The sequence below is a fragment of the Girardinichthys multiradiatus genome, chromosome 21 (genome assembly GCF_021462225.1).
Source record: "Girardinichthys multiradiatus isolate DD_20200921_A chromosome 21, DD_fGirMul_XY1, whole genome shotgun sequence".
NCBI lineage: Eukaryota > Metazoa > Chordata > Actinopteri > Cyprinodontiformes > Goodeidae > Girardinichthys > Girardinichthys multiradiatus.
Genome location: NC_061813.1, coordinates 15,529,677 through 15,549,936, shown reverse-complemented (window position 1 = coordinate 15,549,936; position 20,260 = coordinate 15,529,677). Strand labels below are relative to the sequence as shown.

At 42.1% G+C, this 20,260-nt stretch overlaps 1 protein-coding gene across 6 annotated transcripts; it reads left to right on the top strand.

Moving 5' to 3' along the window:
- Positions 1–647: 647 nt before the first annotated feature.
- Positions 648–15,301, top strand: zfhx2 (zinc finger homeobox 2). 6 transcript variants are annotated; one of them, XR_007035716.1, is made up of 6 exons: positions 648–777; positions 4,320–4,487; positions 6,037–6,097; positions 7,173–11,284; positions 12,321–13,377; positions 14,619–15,301. XR_007035716.1 is itself a non-coding variant. In XM_047349519.1 (5 exons), the coding sequence occupies exons 1-5, from the start codon at positions 772–774 to the stop codon at positions 12,720–12,722; spliced, it is 4,740 nt and encodes a 1,579-aa protein (XP_047205475.1). In that variant the 5' UTR covers positions 648–771; the 3' UTR covers positions 12,723–15,301. The 6 variants fall into 6 exon arrangements, 5 of the variants coding, with proteins under 5 accessions (XP_047205475.1, XP_047205478.1, XP_047205474.1 ...); XM_047349519.1 differs by having other exon boundaries at positions 4,320–4,478; positions 12,321–15,301; XM_047349522.1 differs by lacking the exon at positions 12,321–13,377.
- Positions 15,302–20,260: the final 4,959 nt, after the last annotated feature.

Sequence of the window (20,260 nt, the reverse complement as noted above, 5' to 3'; positions counted from 1 at the left end):
TTACTCACATTTTTTAGATATTGTTCATTTTAGTCGCCATTTTTTGGCATTTAAATGAACATATATTATAATACGATGTTTCTGTGCATTTTTGTATTGCTTTTCAAGATGAAAATACCACTCACGAGGCGTGGCGCTGATGGTGTAGGGGTTAAGCGTGTGACCACATAGGGAGGCTACAGTTCTGGACCTGGCGACATTTGCCGAATGTCTCCCCCTCTCTCTACCCCTCTTTCCTGTCTGCCTACTGTCAAAAAAAATAAAATAAATAAAGGCCACTAGTGGTGAAAAAATAGCTAAAAAAGAAAATACCACTCACAATGTGGCAGACACACTGATTTATTGTTTCATTGGGGCAATGAGGTCAATGTGCAAACATTAAATGTTTAAATTATTTCACTGTATACTGTAGCACAGGAGCTTTTTTTTAATAAACGATTTAATTTTAGATTTAAATTAAAAACAATTAATACATTCACTTATTTAATGTCTTCAATCTTATATACAAATATGGGAGTGCTTAATGGCTAATTTACTGGATTTTTGCACTTTTGGCCCTCCATACTCGATGTGCCCTCTGAATGTCAGCAATCAGCCTTGGGGGGAGCTGTGGTCTGTTTACTAGAGGGAAGAGGGGAAGGAGAGAGGGCGAATGAAGGGAGGGGGAGAACAGAAGAGAGCACAGAAAGAGAGCGAGGGAGGGCAGGCAAGAAAACTTTTCACTTGTGAGGAGCCACAGAGGAAGCGTGTGTGCGTGTTGGAGCGGCGACCATGCAGGTAAAAACGCATTAGCTAATTGCTCCGAACTTAATTAAACGAGATTCGCGATCGGTTAATTGCACCCGTTCGAGCGCGGAGAGTGGCCTGCGACTGTTAGACGAGCGAGTAAAACGAGGGATCATGCCCGACACTAATCCGATCTATAATAGAAATCCAACATTAAATCCCAAACTTTTTTTTTCTGCCCCCTCCGTCTCTCTTTCGCCTGCTCTCCCTGCACCACCCCCATCGTCGAGGCGAACGCGACGCACGTACTTCGCTTTCAAGTAGCTTTTTTTTGTTGTTGTGTGTGTGTGTGTGTCGTTTAATTCTCTCTCCAATTACGTGTTGGGAGCTGTTTAAATAAGAGTTTAAAATGTCCATGTGTTGCACCGAAAGTGTTTAAGGTGTGGATCCGAGCGCTAGGACGCAGTCAAATAGGGGTCTAACTGGGCGGCGAGGGAGGAGGGGGTGCGAGTGTTCCCAACACATCTGTAAGCGGAGCCCACGTTCATTAATTAAATGGCTTTAGTCCGGCTAGGCCTCCATTTACGCTGCTGAGCAGCAGGCGGCGGGCGGTGCAACCCTAGATGCCCGATTGGCAGCCCACAATCAGAGGGGGGAGGAAATAACTAGAGGCCGAGGTTGTTGTTGTTTTTTCTTTTTTAATCTGAAGTTTAGTGAGTGTTTTTTTTATTTTTTTTTTATGTTATTGGTGAACCTGATCGATGTTTTCCAGCTCCCACCTGGCCCGGACAGAGTTTGTTTGCAGGGAGTGGAGAGCAGTCAGTCGGAGACAGTTTGAGCAACGGTTAATTATCACCGCCTGCTAACAGGCTAGCTAGCGAAGTGACACGGCTGTTAACAGCTCCGTCTCTTTTGTTTATTAATTTAACGACGGCCCAACCCAAACCGATAGCCGAGTGGAGATTATGCGGACGCTTTCCCCGTGTTTTTGGGCGATTTCAGAGAAGTGTGTCCGCCACCGCAGGATTATTTTCGGTAAACTAACAGCTAACGAGCATTTTCCAAACAGCTCCGTAATGCGACGTTGCAGGGGGGGGGCTTCACAGCTTAGCTTGCTAGCTAATTGATTCGGTCGGCATAGCTAATTAGACTGCTCATTAATTAGCCTCCTTAAGGCAGGGAGAGCCCAAATATGTTGCGTTGTGGTGTTTGTTGTTGCATGAGTCATGGAGTAGTAAATGTAATATCTACAATGCAGATGTAGACTCATCGAAATAGTATGTGATCACATATCCCCGCTAGCTTGCTAATTGGCATGTGTAGGAAGTAAGGTGGTAGCTGTGTTGGTATTTTTCCTCCTGGCTACGGGTTGCATGTTTGGCTACATCTGTGATTACTAATGCTCGCAGAAAAGCGCATCAACGATTTTCTAGAAATTCAGACTATTAGATGTCCTTTTTAAACGAATACAAATGCATGCTGTTAAGATGCGACAATGTGATCTCAAAAGAAACGGCCCAGTGTTTTGTGGTAGTTGTCAGAAGTAGTGCTGCATGGCATCATTTGCATTTTCTTTTTTTTTTTTTTTTTTGCTCTGCTTGTTCTCCTTTTTTGTGGTACAGGTTTGTGCAGATGTGCGGTGAGATGAGTCTGGATTTAGTTTGAATTAAAAGAGGAATAAAACATTATCTCTGCTATGTAGGAACTTCATTATATAGACAGATTCTCGCATTGCAATGTGATATTTGAACAGGTTATGGCAAACAAATAAATGGAGAACTTCCTATGTACAAGTTTCCACAGTATGACTTTGAATAGAAATACCACGTTATTTACACAAAAATGTAAAAGTAAAATACATAACATGATCTTATGGCTTTTTTTAAAAGCAAAACGGCAGCAATTATTTTTACGGCTACCATATTAAACACAATATCGTTATAATTGTTGTTTCTATAACTAGGCATTTGGTGAAGTATTTAAGAGTTTAAGACAGATGATTTCATCTGGTGATCGTGGTGGTATGTTGCCAGGAAACATTTTAGCAGGTAGAACAAATGCCAGTTTTTCTTTTTAAAAGTCAATTAATTGACATTTGTAGAAGTCTTTTATTTTTATTCAGCCCAAAGCTCATGTCAACATAAAATATATTTCTATCATTATAAATGTAAACGGAGCATATTCTGTCTTGAAACAAGGGCATTCAGCTTGTATCTGTTTGTCAAAGTAAATATTATAGTTGAATCCTAAAACGTATATAACATGTTTGGTAGAAACCGGAACTTGTGTGGACTATTTTATCATTTTTAATGCATACATAATTGAAAGCATTAACTAGCGCACTAGTTGGTGCTACTCTTCATGCAAATTTATCTGACTGACATTTTGCTTCAGATGAGGAAGCTATGGTATTAACAGTAATGAGAGAGATGGATAACACATGATAATCTGAGTATGTCTACATTATTGAAAATAAAAACCAGTTTCAGAAAGGGCAGAGCAGCCAGTGACCTAATGACACAAACAGGGGGCTCAGATTTACTAAAGTACCATGCCTACTGTAACATTTTAGTAATTATTTAATACATAGATCCAAGCAAAGGTATAGAATAAGCTGTCACCCAATTTAGTAGTTTTTAAATGCTTATTGTGCAGAATACAACTTATTTTTGCTGTTCAACTCATTGTTGAGAAACTCAAGTATAGCAAGCTAATAATTACTGGTTAATTAAACAGAATAGGTGGTCAGGTAGCCAGCCTGCTGTCATCTACTTATCAGATAAGAAAACAGCTTTAACTTAATAAGACGGATGGTTTCCACACAGAGTATCCATGTTTATTGTGACCACAAACAATTTCAAACAGCTGACTTTTTCTTTCTTGAAAGCAACGTGAAAAGTTTAGCCTCGTTTCAGCCAGCTGTCTGGAAGTGCGTAGCAACAAGTGGGGCAGGGGCAGCGCTGCTAAAACACCGGTCACCTCGGCACTTTGGCATCTCTTTGAAAGAAGTTGAAATTGTAGGAATGCTGGAAGGGAACATGTTGGTGGAGTTAAAGTAGTAACTCTTTAAAACCTCGGTACACCTCTGGTACCGGAATAACCTGTCTAAGTATAACGCTGATCTGAGATTAGATTTGGTTTTAACTAAATGAAACAGTACGGTAACTCCCATCTGTTCAACTCAACGTTGTTTAACAAGGCCAGTTGGTTTAGCTGCGGAAGTTCTTGACGGTAAATAGATTTTTATTTAAAGGGATAAAATTTGATTTCCAAGGATGAGGAAAGTGAACAATCATAGTATTATACTTTGCACTCAAGGTGTTATTTTGTGTTGTCTCCTAAGACAGTTTTTTTTCCCCTCACTGCAGATCTTTGTTTTTTCTTGTTTTAGTTCAAATATGTTGAGCTAAAAGAGAGGTTCCAGGAATTCTCCTGTGGGTAACGGAAACAAAATGCATTCTCAGAGTATTTGATGAAATCATCCCAGCGTCAACCAAAATATGCTATTAACAGCCTGCTATAATTTTCAACCAGCAAGGACCGACTTCCCAATGATGAGCAAGATTTACTGACATTTGATTTGTATCTGTCAGGAGGAGTCTGGAGAGACGGTTTGCAGTGAAAGGAATGGAGTTGCAAAGTGGCTGTGCCCCCTGTGCCAACAAGGCCAGTCTGACAGATCTTCCTTGTCTCTACATCTCACTGAGCAACACAGCGTACTTCCATCGTGTGTGGACAGACTGCTGGACATTGTAAGTTTGGTATGTGACTGTTCCCAATGTCTTGCAATACATATGTTATAAGTGATTAACTTTGCTTGTTTGGTTTTTATTTTTATTTAATTTTTTTATGTGTGAGTCTGTGTGAGGGGGAAAAAAATAAAGATATCATTGCTGCTTCCATGGGGTTGAAGCAGAAACGTTGCAGCTTGGTGCAATTAATTAAAGCACTTAATTACTTTATCAGCATGCATAACCACCTCTATAAAGGCAGGAGCTTTGGCAGTTTTGGGGTCTTGAATATGCAGGTGTCGGTTAACACGATGCCAGGGTGGAAAAACATCAGCAATGACCTTAGTGAGACAACGGTTGCTGCCAGTTGGTCTGACAAAGGGTTATTAGGCCGCTTCAAAACGATTTTAACCTCTGCATTCAGCAGTAACATATTATTTACGAGTGGTACAAAATTTAAAACAGTCGGTAATCTTCCCAGGATTGAAAGTTTCTGCCAATTAACCCAAGCTCAGACCGTGCAATGTTCAGAAAAACTTAAATGCTCCACCCCAGCCCTGCCAGGCCTAAGTTGGCATGTTAAAGGTCCTGACGATGCAGTTAGGAAAAGACTGAACAAGTATAAATCGTTAGGAAGCATTGCGAGGAGAAAGCCTCTCATCAATAAAGGAATATGGCAGCTTCATACCATCTGTTGGCATGGCGACGGAGGGCTAATGTGTTGAATTTGGGCTCAACTTTGTTTTTTCACACACAGCTCTTTCATTTAGCTTTTGTTTAATTATTAATAATAGTTTGGAATCTAGCTAGCTAAGACCAGATCATTTTGAGTACGTTAAAATGGGTGGACTTTCATATCTCAGTCACTTGTTGATGGTTGCATTAAACAACACTGATTTAGTTTATCAAATGCAAATAAAATGCATTTACTTTGGGCTTTTTTTGAACCATGTTTGTACAAAGAAATTTCATTTTAGACACTGAAAATAACTGATAGCATTTTAAGGATTTGTATTAAAAACAGTCATCTTTACTAAGTTATAATGTTTTAGTAGTTGAAAGTTTTTCATTGACAAAAGTGGCTGACTCTTCATAAGCTCAAGTTTACTTTTGGTTTAGGGCTTAAAACCGCTTCTTAGCAAAGTAATACTTCTTAAAATAGTCTTTAGATAGAATTGCAAGGAGAAATAAATTATTTGTTACAAATCTGTTAATATTCTAAAAGGATTATCAGTTTTAGATGTGTTCATAATGTTTAATATTGGAAAGGCAATAGATGAAGTTTCTAGCTTTTAAAATGTTTGAGGAAAATGGACCACCTCATTGAGCTAAAAAACCCTTTCTGTATAGTTTGGAGACAGAGCGACTTAGTATTGGTGGTGCTATTAAAGACAGCCTTTGCACTCAGGGTAATTTGTAAATTAAAGAACAGCCAGGCTTGCTACGTGTAATATAACCAGACTTGCTCGAGTCACGCCCAAATGTGCTACATAATGACATTCGGCTCATCTGGCAGGAGCTGTTGCAGATTCAAGTTTGTGATGGGAATTCAGCTGAATGACTCCTTCTCTTTTTACAGGCTGTTTTAAAACAGGCTGCCAGTGGAGGAGAAGAGTACAAAGGTGTTTGGCAGCCCACAGGTGAGCTTAAATTATACAAGGAAATTACGTAATATAATGACCTGATATATGTTCACAAAAAAACTAACTGGATGGATTCTCACAAACTAATGTTTCAAATGAGTTTATCTAATAAAGGGGGCAAAACCAACCTGGCCCTATGTGAAGAAGTAACTGTATTCTAAACATAATAACTGGTTGTTTCACTCTTGGCCCTTCAAGCATATCTGAAAGCTGGGAGTGATTCCGCCTTGGGGGAATTTTGTCCCACTTTGCAAAAATGTTTTAATTCAGGCACATTGACTGCTTAAGATCATGCCACTGCATATGAATCCCGAGTTACGTCAAGACTGTGACTAGACCAATCTAAGACCTTCCATTCTACATAACTCAAACAACCTGACTCTAAATGTGCTTCTTTAGGACTTGATGCTAGGGAGCAAAATTCATGGATCTGTCATCAAGATCGTTCAGGTCCTGAAGAAGCAAAGCAGATCTAGACCATAACTTTATCACCATAATGTTTGACTGTCATGTTTTGTTTTTGTTTTTTCTGAAATGCTGTTCGTTTCACACCAGTAACAAGAAGCACACCTTCTAAAACGTTCTACTTTTGTTTTATCAGGCTTCACTGTGTTTTTTTAAAATTCTAATTTCTTCTTGAAATTCTTTAGAGCACGATGAGTGTTGCTTTTTGGGAACCTTTATCCTACTTCATTCTGTCAGACAGGTTCTATTGAATATCGATTTTCTGATTCTACAGGTTTGGCAGTACTTTATTTTATTATTTTTTTTAATTAGGTCCAGGTTGGTTTGAATATATTTTTATTTTCTCTCAGTAAATTAAATCTTCAATTAAAATCCCCGTTTTGTATTTATCAGGTTATCTTTATCTCATATTAATGTTTGTTTTATGATCTGAAACTTTGGAAGTTTAACAAAAAAATATGGATAATCTGTCACAGCAGGGTATTTGTGGTACTAAAGGGTGTTAATTTAAATTGGGATAACTTGAGTTATCCCAATTTAACATTAAGTTTGAAATGTATATGCAAAAGTATGAGGTTAAATGTGTGTTGTTTTTTTTTTTCCCCAGATGCTGAATTTTCCCAACTGATGTCAACTGAGGAGACCCATTCAGACCCCTGCCAATCTACAGAGTGTTCATACGTAGGCCAGACGCTTGGAGACAAAGGGATGGAGGAAGAAAGAATAATGGAACAGGAGGGAGGTGAAGCCGAGGCGGCTTTAGTAGAGGAGGAGGGAAACCTACTCCCAGAAGCCAAACTACAGATTACAACAGAAAACTCTGAAATACCAGGCACAAGTGAAAAGTCAGTTGGTAAAAACGGTGTTCCAGCTGAAAAAAGCACCCGGTTATTCAAATGCAATGCCTGCCTGGAAAGTTTCTCCAGCAAGACTGCCTTGAGTGTTCATTATACCTCTGCATCCCACATTCAGAGAATGTCCTCAGGCACTGCAAAGCAAGGTGTAGAAAGTGGTACCCAGCCTCCCTCAGTTGCAGGTCTGTCTCGGCCTTATATATCAAACAAGCCCTACCAGTGTGCTGTGTGTCGAGTCTCCTACAATCACTCCATCACCCTTGAGAGCCATATGAAATCTGTTTTGCACCAGACCCGCAGCAGAAATGCTGGCATGGTTCCAAACGGTGGAGTAACTGCTGCTGGTTTGAGAGGTAGCAACACCAGCGCTCCAAACCTTGTAGTGACGACTTCAGAAAGCAGAGGCAGCTCTTTGGGTACCACCAGCAACCGTGCTGCTCCTGGGACAGTGATGGTGAGTGCCGCAAAAGATGGAGAACAGATAACGGGTACACAAGTGGCTCCCTCCCTCCTTACCTCCCCGGTGGCCTCAGCTCAGGCAGTCTCAGCCTTTCTCACCCTGCTCACGTCAACTCCCAGCACCCTGTCGCATTCCATCCTCCCATCACTGTTCGCGGCGGGTGCTGCTCCTGGTGCCGCGGCGCCTCAGCTCGTGCCTCAGCCTCACATGGTCATGCCCCTGATCTTAAATGGGCTCCAAGCCCAAACTCAGCAGCATCAAGAGAACCAGCAAGGCCAGCTCCTTACTCAGTGTGTGCCATTTGTAGGCCTAAACCCAGCCCAGCAAGCCCTCCTAACCCAAAGACTTAACAGCTTACAGAACCAGTGGCCCTCACCAGTTGTTCCAGCTCACATGCAGCCCTCTCAGGAAGAGCCAGGGCAAGAGAGGCAGAGCGGCGATGAAAAGTGCTCAGACCAGTTCAAGAATGGGGACAACAGGACTTCAGAGAATGTAAAGGGAGAGAGACCTGAAGGAGAAAATGCACTGTCTGCAGATGTAGAATGCCAAGAGAAGGCTGACGGTGATGAGGACAAGTTAACAGAACATCAAGATGGCACAACAGAGGGAAATGGCTCTACAAATCAGGTGAACTCGAAAGGTGATAAAGAAACTTGCCTGAATAATTCCCCGGCAGGCACAGGCAAGGGCCTCCGCAATAACAACCTCTCGCCTTCAGCATCTGTGGCCAGCAGCTCCAGCCTCAGTCCGGTAAATTTAAACCTTACACTTAGCCCTGATTCCACCCCTCGAAAATCTCAGTCTGGCACCACCCCTTATGGCTCACCAAAAACCAGCCCAAATAATAATGCCTTTACTACCAGCCGTCTACATTTTAAGGCTGTAGAAACAAATCATTTAGACCTTCCTGTACTGTCAGAGTTCCAGTCTGAGGTTCTTTGGGCGTTCTTCGAGTCCCGTACCGAGGCTGATGCTGCAAGTCCTCCCCATGAGGACTGCGAAGCACTAGGTAGAGAGGTTGGGCTCTCAGAGGATGAGGTTCGGAGGTGGTTGAGCCACGCCCGGGAAACAAAGCAGAGACGGAGAGCAGAGCTGAAACACTTGGATGGGTTTACAAGGCACAGTCAAGGGTCCGATCATAACTATGACGATGAGGAAAATTCCCTGATTATTGCAGAAGGTGATGATGATGCAGAAGCTTCAAGTAGTCAGGTTATGGATTTGTCCAGCACAAGAGAGAAACACAAGAGGAGGGATGCGGGAAGGGAGGGCCGCGGAGACTCCGGTTTAACGTCTGACTCCGAAACCGAAGTGTACACTTCTGTCATTGTTTTTGATGAGGAGAGCCAAAATGAATCGCTTAGAGAAGGTCCTGAAAGTCCTGCTAAAGAGGAAGCACAGCGGGAGATCCACACAGCTGGAGGAAAGGTGCTACGCTCCACCACTGTGTTTCTCTCTGACGCAGAGGACGAGTATGAAGATGATGAGGGTGAAGGAGCTCAGAAGGCTAAGAAGAAAAAGCGCAAAGGTGATTTTGAGCGGGATGAGGTGGAGTCGAAGAAGGAACGACAGGACCCGGATGTGGATCTTGAGTTAGAAGCTCAAGGGGATCCTCCAGCTTCGCAATTCGCAGCGAATGACCACACTGACATTTCCCCCGGTGCACTACACTCGCTTCCTTTGTCCATTGCTCCTTTTTCTACACAGTTCCTTAGCCCTTACGTTCTCTCTCTTGCTCCCTCGATGGCAGGCAGTGGGAGCAAAATATCAGCCTTTCCCAACCCTTCAACAATTGCCCGATTCCCTGGCTCTTTACTCTCACAGACTCTCTCCTCCCACAACCAAACTTCGCACTACCTGTCCAACGGGGACGATTGTGAGTCTGCCCTGGATCTCAGCATAGGGAAAAACAACTCCAAATATGCTTCTTCTTCCTCGTCTCTCGTCGATAAAATATCTGTGCAGAAGGGACAACTGTTGGACGGACTTGGCCTCCGGCCCACGTCCAAAGGCCTGGTGGTTGTCCAGGTTAAACCAGAACCCGGTACTGCTGTCCCACCGTCTAGTAGTCCAATAAGTCTGGTGAACTGCAGTAGCATAAAGTCCAACATCTACATGAGAGCAGATGACAAAACAAACACCCCATTACTGAAAGCAGACAGAGAAAGGGAGAAGGAGACAGAGCTACAAGAGAGGAAGTCCAAAGGAAAAAGGTATCGGGATATGCGCCGCTCAAGGACCATCATTCAAGCCGAACAGCTCGACATTCTGTATGGATGTTACTTCAAAGACCCAAATCCAGGGAAGCATGAGTTTGAACAGATTTCAGAGTGGGTCCATCTTCCAAAAAAGGTTGTTCAGATCTGGTTCCAGAACATGAGGGCAAGGGAGAGGAAAGGCGAGGTTCGGTTCATCAGCGATGGCACTCTGGCTGCTGTTGGAAAACCTCTGATCAAATTCACGTGGCCTCTTTCTAAACCCATATTCTCCAACAAGGCTGCTACAAATAACACGGGGGGCATCACAGCTACTCCAATTGTGCGGACTCTTATAAAGACGGAAAAAGAGCCGGAGAAAGAGTTGGCAAAAGCAGCTTTGGTGAAGAAAGTGATCCCTGTTCCTATCAAACCCAAGGAGGTAGTTTCCTCCACCGTAGGGTCCCCTGTGAGCAGCATCGTTACTGCAGTGCCAAAGACCAAACTTGAACCCAGCAGCAATGTCGGTATGGTGAAAGTTGCACCCAAAGTCCCTACTCCCGTCCTCTTAGCCCCACCCAAAGAACCAGTTCCAATTGCTCCACGGCCTGTCCACAAACAGCAAGAAGACGAGAGCGAAGACGACAAAACCGATGAGGAAAAAGAAGACGAAAATGAAATGACGATCAGACCGGGGATGGCTAATCGCATGGTGCCAAAGCTGGCCACAACTCCCATTAACAACAGGCCTCCAGCCTCCACGCTGGTGTCACAAAAACAAAATGGTCTCAACTACTGGACCCCCAAAGTCCCCATAAAGATCAACACTCTGTCAAGAGAACAACTGGCGCTTCCCACACACACACCTCCTCGTACCATCCCCCCTCCTCCCACCCCCAGCATCGCACCAGTCAGCCCAAATACACCTGGCTCCGCCAAAGCGGCCAGCCCGTCCACGCCACTCATACTGAAATCCAACCCGACAGAAAGCAGCTTTGTGTCCCATTCAGCCAGCCGCAGGCCACGCACCCACTTGTCCTGCCTGCAGCTGTCCATCTTGCAGTCGTGTTACGAAACCTGTGCTCACCCCAACGCTATGGAGTGCGAAGCGATAGGCACGGAGCTCAACCTGCCGCTCAAGGTGGTGCAGATCTGGTTCCAGAACACCAGGGCCAAGGAGAAGCGCTGGAGGCTGCAGCAGGAAAAAATGGTACGTTAACCCACTAGACACATTGGTCCTGCGTTGTTACTTTATTGTATTACTCTAAAATCGAAAATATTGTGCAACACCAATTATTGCTCCTCCAGCAGCAATGATCCTAAAACCAAAAATAGCTGTTTTAGTGTTATATCATTCTGGTCAGAACATTCAAGTTTTCCAATTTAATATTTTATACTTTTTATAATGCCTTTGAACTGTTCTTCACATCTGCAATGAATATTTCAAACATATTGTGGATTTTCTGTAATCTGCATAAGGTCAAATTTAATAAAGATCATCAAACTGAATTTAATGTTGGAAAAGATGACCTGAGTAAATACAAAGTGCAAATATTGAGGCAAAAAGAGCTACATAAAACCAACCTGGCCATCTATGAAAAAGTAAGTGCCCCCTAAACCTGATAACTGGTTGTGTCACACCTGCCATAAACAGCTGCCATGAAGCCTTTGTAATGACTGTGAATGATTTTTTTGTTTTGTTACCTCAATGTGGGACACATTTGGCCCACTCTTCTTGGCAGAATTGTTTTAATTAAGCTACATTAAAGTGTTTTCGAGCATAAACAGCCTGTTAAAGATCACACCCCTTCATTTTAGTAAAATTTAACTCTAGACTTTGACTAGATCACTCCAGCAAGGTCACTGAGCAATTCAGAAGTAGACCTGCTGGAGGGGTTTATAATCCTAGTATTTGTGCTCTTAAGGTCCTGAATTATTAGCGGGACATTCGCCTTCATGATGATTCCATCATTTACAGCAGGTAGACCAGGTGCTGAATCAGCAAAGCACCACCACCCCATCATACTTGCACCGCCATATTTGACTTTGACTGGCATGATGTTCTTTTAGCTGGTTTTGTGTCAGGGGTAACTGGAAACACCTTTCATGAAGTTTCTGCTTTTTCTTCTGATCCTCTGTGGTTGGTGGGGAGAAAAAATTCTACCTGAGACTCTGTTCACACATTAAGACACAATTAAATCAGTCTTTTCGATCTCCCTCTTTCTGTCTCCGTTTGCTAACCGCAGTACCCCCTGTCAGATGGGAAGGTGGACACCAGCTCAGGAAGCTATCTTCACTACAGCGCCCTGAAAGCCAATCGGCCCATCTTGCCCAAGCCTGTTCAGCTAACGATCACTGAACCTGCGGCCTCTCCAGTGCCGGGCCAGCCAGCTCCAAAGGAAACCCTGACGGGCCATTGCGACGCCTGCAACATCTCCTTCGAGTCGCGGGCCGCCGCCCGGGCCCACGTCTTCTCCCCACGTCACCTGGCCACATTGAGAACCACTAACTTTGGCCAGCCAACGGCCCTGGTGAACAAGAACAGCGGGCAGGTGCCTCTCTCTTCTGCTGTGACCAGCCCGGGAGCTGGCTCTGAAGGGGAGATCGTCATCGAGTTGCCACCCTCGAGGGCCACCAGCAACAGTTAAAGACTCAGATCAGGAATGGTCTGCACATCGACAATTGTTGGACCCATTTGGGCTCCTCAGATTTTAATAAACATGTTTAAGCACTAATCCTCTAAAGGTAATCAATCCTTCGCTATGGCTTCCCTTCTCCCCACTACCCTATGCTCGACCGTCACTTGGCCTGATATCATTAACTGAGCAGACTCTTCCTATGCTGCTTGTCACTTTATCAGCTGATTTCTGATGAGAGTGAGAACGTTTTAAAGTTCTCTTCTACACTATCACACTTTTCCGCAACGATTTTTGATCCTGACCCTGTGGTTATGTATGGACTAATTTCCTATAATTTGTAAAGACACTCAAAGCAACGCTTGGGCTGTTCTATCATGAAGACTGATAAAAGTGTTTTTTCTTCGTGGTAGTGGCCACGGTGAGCCCGGAAACACTTGGGATAATACCATGAAATACTCACATACATAACTGCCTGTTTTTGGTTTGTTTTCCCCCTGTGTAGTTTTTTTCCCCCTTAATGCCAACTTTCACCTCTTCTCAGGCAAAGATTGCTCAGATATGATACGACTGGACTGAGCTGTTGGGAGAAGAAAAACAGCTGGCAATGGCCAGCATTTTGGTTGCTACAAGAGTGATTTGTCTTCTCATTTGGGATCTAAAAGAGGTACTATAGAGAGATTAGGGCTGCAAAGTTGTCCACGATTACATGTTCATAGTTTCATGACAATCTAAAAAAAAAAAAAAAAAAAAAGACTGATTTAAAAGGGTTTTAAGAAAGTAGAATTTGTGGCATACCGCACTTTGACATTTTACATTGTTTGAGATATTTTTAAGCATTCTGATGCAGGTGTCTTTTAATGGAAAGATACATTAATGCATGTTGGATGCCTTAATATAAATCACATGAAATCATTTGTTTTTATTTTTTTTGCTAATCAGCTGTAACATGCTTTGGGTGTGAACATAATTTACAGAGAAATAATAACTTGGTTACATCAATGAAGAGCTTTTTTCCAAAACTTTTACACCCGTTCGTGGGGAGCTGTCTCTCTGAAGGTCATGATTGATAATCTATGAGTTAAGAAATCCTGCCTGTAAATCTGTCAGCATTTTCCTGGCCAAGAGCTATCATTATTTTGCTTAGTTTTTTTTTTACATGAAATGTTCTTGGTTCTGTAAATTCTACGTCCTCCCAACGATTGTGTGTCTTATTTTTGGAATGTGGCTCTTCAGACTTGCCTCGGAAATCTAAATATTTTACACCTCCTGTTGGTGTGTTAGTAATATGGCAACCTTAAAAGGAAATCCCAACAGGGAATCTTTGGAAATTGATTTCATCTCTGTTTGGCACTAAAACTTGGACTGATTTCCCAATTTTATTTCATTATTTTTTTAAATACTGTCAGATTTTGTTTTACTCATTTCATTCACTTGAGTGTTTGTACACTGATGGGAAGCAATTACAACTGGCATAACGTTTTTATTTAGGTCAAAAGCCAAACCAGTCAGATTGAGAAAGCAAGCCTGTTTCCCCTCATTTTTGTTCGGTTTGGAAGCAGTAAGTGATTCTGGTCACACGTGTGCTGTAAAATGGGATGTTATACTCTTGTAACCACAACAAGAGAGGCGGTTAGGTATTATTAGTATCGTCTAGTGGTTACTGGATACTCAAATCTAAGAAGTAAATTAGGAAATGGAACCTGTTCACTGAAAGCTAATAAGATGGTGCTGTGTTGAAGGACACAAACTAAAGATGTTTTCCTTCGGTTTAAGTTGTATATTAATGTTACTATTAATAGTTTTAACTAAATGCAAAACTAAAACATGAACTTTTTGTAAAGAAATATATAAAGAAAAAATAACTGATATTCCAAAGTAATCCTCACTTTGCTTTCTGTCATTCAGAAACCAAAAAGCAATCTTTAGGTCGGCAGAGAGCAGGAGAGGTCCTAATGCAAACTGTAAAACAAAAAAAGGACATCCCACGGCTTGACACTTGCACTAGTCCACCATTTTTGCACAAGCTACAGACATCCGAGACGAACGCAGCCGTCGCCACGACGTTTGGAGCGGTGATGAAACAAAGACGGGAACAATGTCCTTTTAACCATGAGTAATAATTTGTACTTCTGTTGGAAACTGTATCTTGTGTGTTAAGCAGGGACTAGTGGGCTTGAACCTCAAGACTGGGATTACACACACACACGCGCACACACAGACACGGTGTTGCACTGTCCAAACTAGATAATGTTTTTATGGAGATCTGCTTTATATTCCCTTACATTTCATTGTCACCTTTGATTATCACTATTGTTATAACTGTACTACTACTTATACAATTTATCATTAATACTCATCACTGTTTTTTGATTCTTATTGATTCATAATGGTTTGAAATGCCACTGCTCTCCTCAGAGCATGGTATTCCTATGAATATTGAACAATAATAGTGGCAGTGTTGTTATGAATTGTTAGATTTATGATTAAGCTTAATTTTCCTCCTCACTTGTTCCTGCCTTTGTGTTTGGTCTCCATTATGCTTTCTTTGTTATACAGAAAAACAAATAAAACCAGTTGAACAAAGCAAATGAAATTGCTGTTTGCCTTAAACTTACCGGTGAAAAGATATGTATGGACGTAGCTGCTGTCTTGCATAAATGTTGTTTGAAATGTTTACTCCATATTTTGTTTAATCTTTATGTTCAAAAATGCAAACCACGGGTGAATGCGTATTTGCACAGTGCATACACTGTCTGAATGTACGTTGAAGCTTTAGAAAACAAGATTAATTTTGGGTTTAGACAAAGCTTTTATTGCAAGTGTTTTGTTTTTTAAACGTTTCTCTATAAATTTAGAATGGCTTTCTATTATACTTGAAGTATACAGAAATGATTCAACTTGCAAGATTCCATTCGACATTAATAGAACCTCAGGGCTGCACACCCTTTATACTTCATGTGTGGTGGTCTCTACAGTGACCCACTATTCAGCAGCTTCCTTCTAGTGTGTGGGAGGTGATTGAACTACAGGTCCTGTTTAAAGCTCAACATTAGCATATTGTGATAAAGTTCATTATTTTCCATAATGTCATGATGAAAATTTAACATTCAGATATTTTAGATTCATTGCACACTAACTGAAATATTTCAGGTATTTTATTGTCTTAATACGGATGATTTTGGCATACAGCTCATGAAAACCCAAAATTCCTATTCTCACAAAATTAGCATATCATTAAAAGGGTCTCTAAACGAGCTATGAACCTAATCATCTGAATCAACGAGTTAACTCTAAACACCTGCAAAAGATTCCTGAGGCCTTTAAAACTCCCAGCCTGGTTCATCACTCAAAACCCCAATCATGGGTAAGACTGCCGACCTGACTGCTGTCCAGAAGGCCACTATTGACACCCTCAAGCAAGAGGGTAAGACACAGAAAGAAATTTCTGAACGAATAGGCTGTTCCCAGAGTGCTGTATCAAGGCACCTCAGTGGGAAGTCTGTGGGAAGGAAAAAGTGTGGCAGAAAACGCTGCACAACGAGAAGAGGTGACCGGACCCTGAGGAAGATTGTGGAGAAGGGCCGATTCCAGACCTTGGGGGACCTGCGGAAGCAGTGGACTGAGTCTGGAGTAGAAACATCCAGAGCCACCGTGCACAGGCGTGTGCAGGAAATGGGCTACAGGTGCCGCATTCCCCAGGTCAAGCCACTTTTGAACCAGAAACAGCGGCAGAAGCGCCTGACCTGGGCTACAGAGAAGCAGCACTGGACTGTTGCTCAGTGGTCCAAAGTACTTTTTTCGGATGAAAGCAAATTCTGCATGTCATTCGGAAATCAAGGTGCCAGAGTCTGGAGGAAGACTGGGGAGAAGGAAATGCCAAAATGCCAGAAGTCCAGTGTCAAGTACGCACAGTCAGTGATGGTCTGGGGTGCCGTGTCAGCTGCTGGTGTTGGTCCACTGTGTTTTATTAAGGGCAGGGTCAATGCAGCTAGCTATCAGGAGATTTTGGAGCACGTCATGCTTCCATCTGCTGAAAAGCTTTATGGAGATGAAGATTTCATTTTTCAGCACGACCTGGCACCTGCTCACAGTGCCAAAACCACTGGTAAATGGTTTACTGACCATGGTATCACTGTGCTCAATTGGCCTGCCAACTCTCCTGACCTGAACCCCATAGAGAATCTGTGGGATATTGTGAAGAGAACGTTGAGAGACTCAAGACCCAACACTCTGGATGAGCTAAAGGCCGCTATCGAAGCATCCTGGGCCTCCATAAGACCTCAGCAGTGCCACAGGCTGATTGCCTCCATGCCACGCCGCATTGAAGCAGTCATTTCTGCAAAAGGATTCCCGACCAAGTATTGAGTGCATAACTGTACGTGATTATTTGAAGGTTGACGTTTTTTGTATTAAAAACACTTTTCTTTTATTGGTCGGATGAAATATGCTAATTTTGTGAGATAGGAATTTTGGGTTTTCATGAGCTGTATGCCAAAATCATCCATATTAAGACAATAAAAGACCTGAAATATTTCAGTTAGTGTGCAATGAATATAAAATATATGAATGTTAAATTTTCATCATTACATTATAGAAAATAATGAACTTTATCACAATATGCTAATTTTTTGAGGACCTGTATTTGGCTGTAGTTCGTCACGCCATAATATGCCATCTACCGGTCAAGCGGTGTAAGTTCACGATATAAACCAAACTTCAAACACGTGGTCAGTGAGACAGGTGCTGAGCACGTGACACAGTTTTTACCGGTGCTACAGTATGAGACCTTTACTGGTAAAAGAAAATATTCATAAACTGTTAAGGACCAATATAATTGTTAAAATTTGGAAAGCTCAACAGAAATTCATGATTAGGTCACAACCGTGTTCAATAAAAGAGACATCATGCATCACCGGCTATATTTTAATAAAATGTTTTCCATTATTGTGGTTATATTGTCCTTGAAAATACACCTGTAAATGGTTCTGCAGTCACAAACATGTAACAGTCAGTTGCAGTGTAATAGTCAGCAAAATAATACACTATATCGCCAAACGTATTGGGTCACAGCACCAAATCAATTAACTCCGGTTCCAATAATTCTCATGGCTGCAGGACAGTGGCGATTGATCTAAGACTGCAAGGGAAGCTCAGCTAAAATGTCAAAAAACAAGTGATCAAATATATACTGTTGTGTGTACATGTCATTGACTAAATATGCGCTACAACACGCTCAACTTTTGTTCAGAATCAGCTTCTTATCACTGGTAACGACGCGGCTTTCCTCTCACTCATTCCTGCAGCTTCACAGAGCTTTAAACAGTGAGTTCAATAGTGAAGCAAAAATGCTGGGTTTTGTCCCGCCCATCGGACGCTCAGCGTCTCTGGGGGTCTATGGGGCGGTGGTCTGGCCTCAACTGGCCCGGACGCTCAGCTTCTGCATGATGATTGGATGATCTGACTGAGGCTGAATCCCTTTTTGATTGACGGCGAAATGAGCAAATCAGCGATCTTGAAATTGAGCTTCCCCTCCTTGAAAGACCAGCATCCGCCACTGCTGCAGGAGTATTAAGTTTGGTGTCGAGAAATTTGGCTGGCCTGCACAGAGTCTTGGCCTTAACCGTCTTGAACACATTTGGGATGAATTAGAGTGGAGGCTGCAATTCTGAACATGCTCCCAAACCTTGTGGAAGATGTTAACAGAATAGTGAAAGTTGCTATTGCTGGCAATGGTGGGTCCATCATCAAGTTGGACTCTATAGATTAAGAATAGGATGTCATCAAAGTTCATGTACATGTAAAAAGTAGACAGCCAAACTCTTTTGGCAATATATATATAAACTATTAATTAACACATGTGGAATTATATACTGAACAAATAAGTGTGAAACAACTGAAAATATGTTTTATATTCTAGGTTCTTCAAAGTAGCCACCTTTTGCTTTGATTACTGCTCCACACACTCTTGGCATTCTGTTGATGAGCTTCAAGAGGTAGTCACCTGAAATGGTTTTCACTTCACAGGTGTGCCCTGTCAGGTTTAATAAGTGGGATTTCAAGCCTTATAAATGGGGTTGGGACCATCAGTTGTGTTGTGCAGGAGGTGGATACAGTACACAGCTGATAGTCCTACAGAATAGACAGTTAGAATTTGTATTATGGCAAGAAAAAAGCAGCTAAGTAAAGAAAAACAAGTGGCCATCATTACTTTAAGAAATGAAGGTCAGTCGGTCCGAACAATTGGGAAAACTTTGAAAGTATACCCAAGTGCAGTCGCAAAAACCATCAAGCGCTACAAAGAAACTGGCTCACATGAGGACCGCCCCAGGAAAGGAAGACCAAGAGTCACCTCTGCTGCGGATGATAAGTTCATCCGAGTCACCAGCCTCAGAAATCACAGGTTAACAGCAGCTCAGATTAGAGAACAGGTCAATGCCACACAGAGTTCTAGCAGCAGACACATCTCTAGAACAACTGTAAAGAGGAGACTGTGTGAATCAGGCCTTCATGGTAAAATAGCTGCTAGGAAACCACTGCTGAGGACAGGCAACAAGCAGAAGAGACTTGTTTGGGCTAAAGAACACAAGGAATGGACATTAGACCAGTGGAAATCTGTGCTTTGGTCTGATGAGTCCAAGTTTGAGATCTTTGGTTCCAACCACTGTCTTTGTGCGGCGCAGAAGAGGTGAACGGATAGACTCTACGTGCCTGGTTCCCACCATGAAGCATGGAAGAGGAGGTGTGGGGGTGCTTTGCTGGTGACACTGTTGGGGATTTATTCAAAATTGAAGGCATACTGAACCAGCATGGCTATCACAGCATCTTGCAGCGGCATGCTATTTCATCCGGTTTGCATTTAGTTGGACCATCATTTATTTTTCAACATGACAATGACCCCAAACACACCTCCAGGCTGTGTAAGGGCTATTTGACCAAGAAGGAGAGTGATGGGGTGCTGCGCCAGATGACCTGGCCTCCACAGTCACCGGACCTGAACCCAATTGAGATGGTTTGGGGTGAGCTGGACCGCAGATTGAAGGCAAAAGGGCCAACAACATCTCTGGGAACTCCTTCAAGACTCTTGGAAAACCATTTCAGGTGACTACCTCTTGAAGCTCATCAACAGAATGCCAAGAGTGTGCAGAGCAGTAATCAACGCAAAAGGTGGCTACTTTGAAGAACCTAGAATATAAGACATATTTTCTGTTGTTTCACACTTTTTTGTTCAGTAAATAATTCTACATGTGTTAATTCATAGTTTTAATGCCTTCAGTGTGAAGCTACAACATTTATAGTCATGAAAATAAAGAAAACTCTTTAAATGAGAAGGTGTGTCCAAACTTTTGGTCTGTACTGTATATATATATATATATATATATATATATATATATATATATATATATATATATATATATATATATATATATATATATATATATATATATATATATATATAAATATTAAACTTGCATACACATGCCCAACTGTTGAATGTTTCAGTACATTTTACACAACTTGCTGTTCTCTAACAAGGAGCTTAACAGCAA

What these genes read in the sequence shown, in the direction of transcription:
- zfhx2 (XM_047349518.1), top strand. An exon ending in AGGTGTTTGGCAGCCCACAG is followed by an intron (nt 6,098 to 7,172) that starts GTGAGCTTAAAT and finishes TTTTTTCCCCAG; the next exon opens with ATGCTGAATTTTCCCAACTG. An exon ending in GGCTGCAGCAGGAAAAAATG is followed by an intron (nt 11,285 to 12,320) that starts GTACGTTAACCC and finishes TGCTAACCGCAG; the next exon opens with TACCCCCTGTCAGATGGGAA.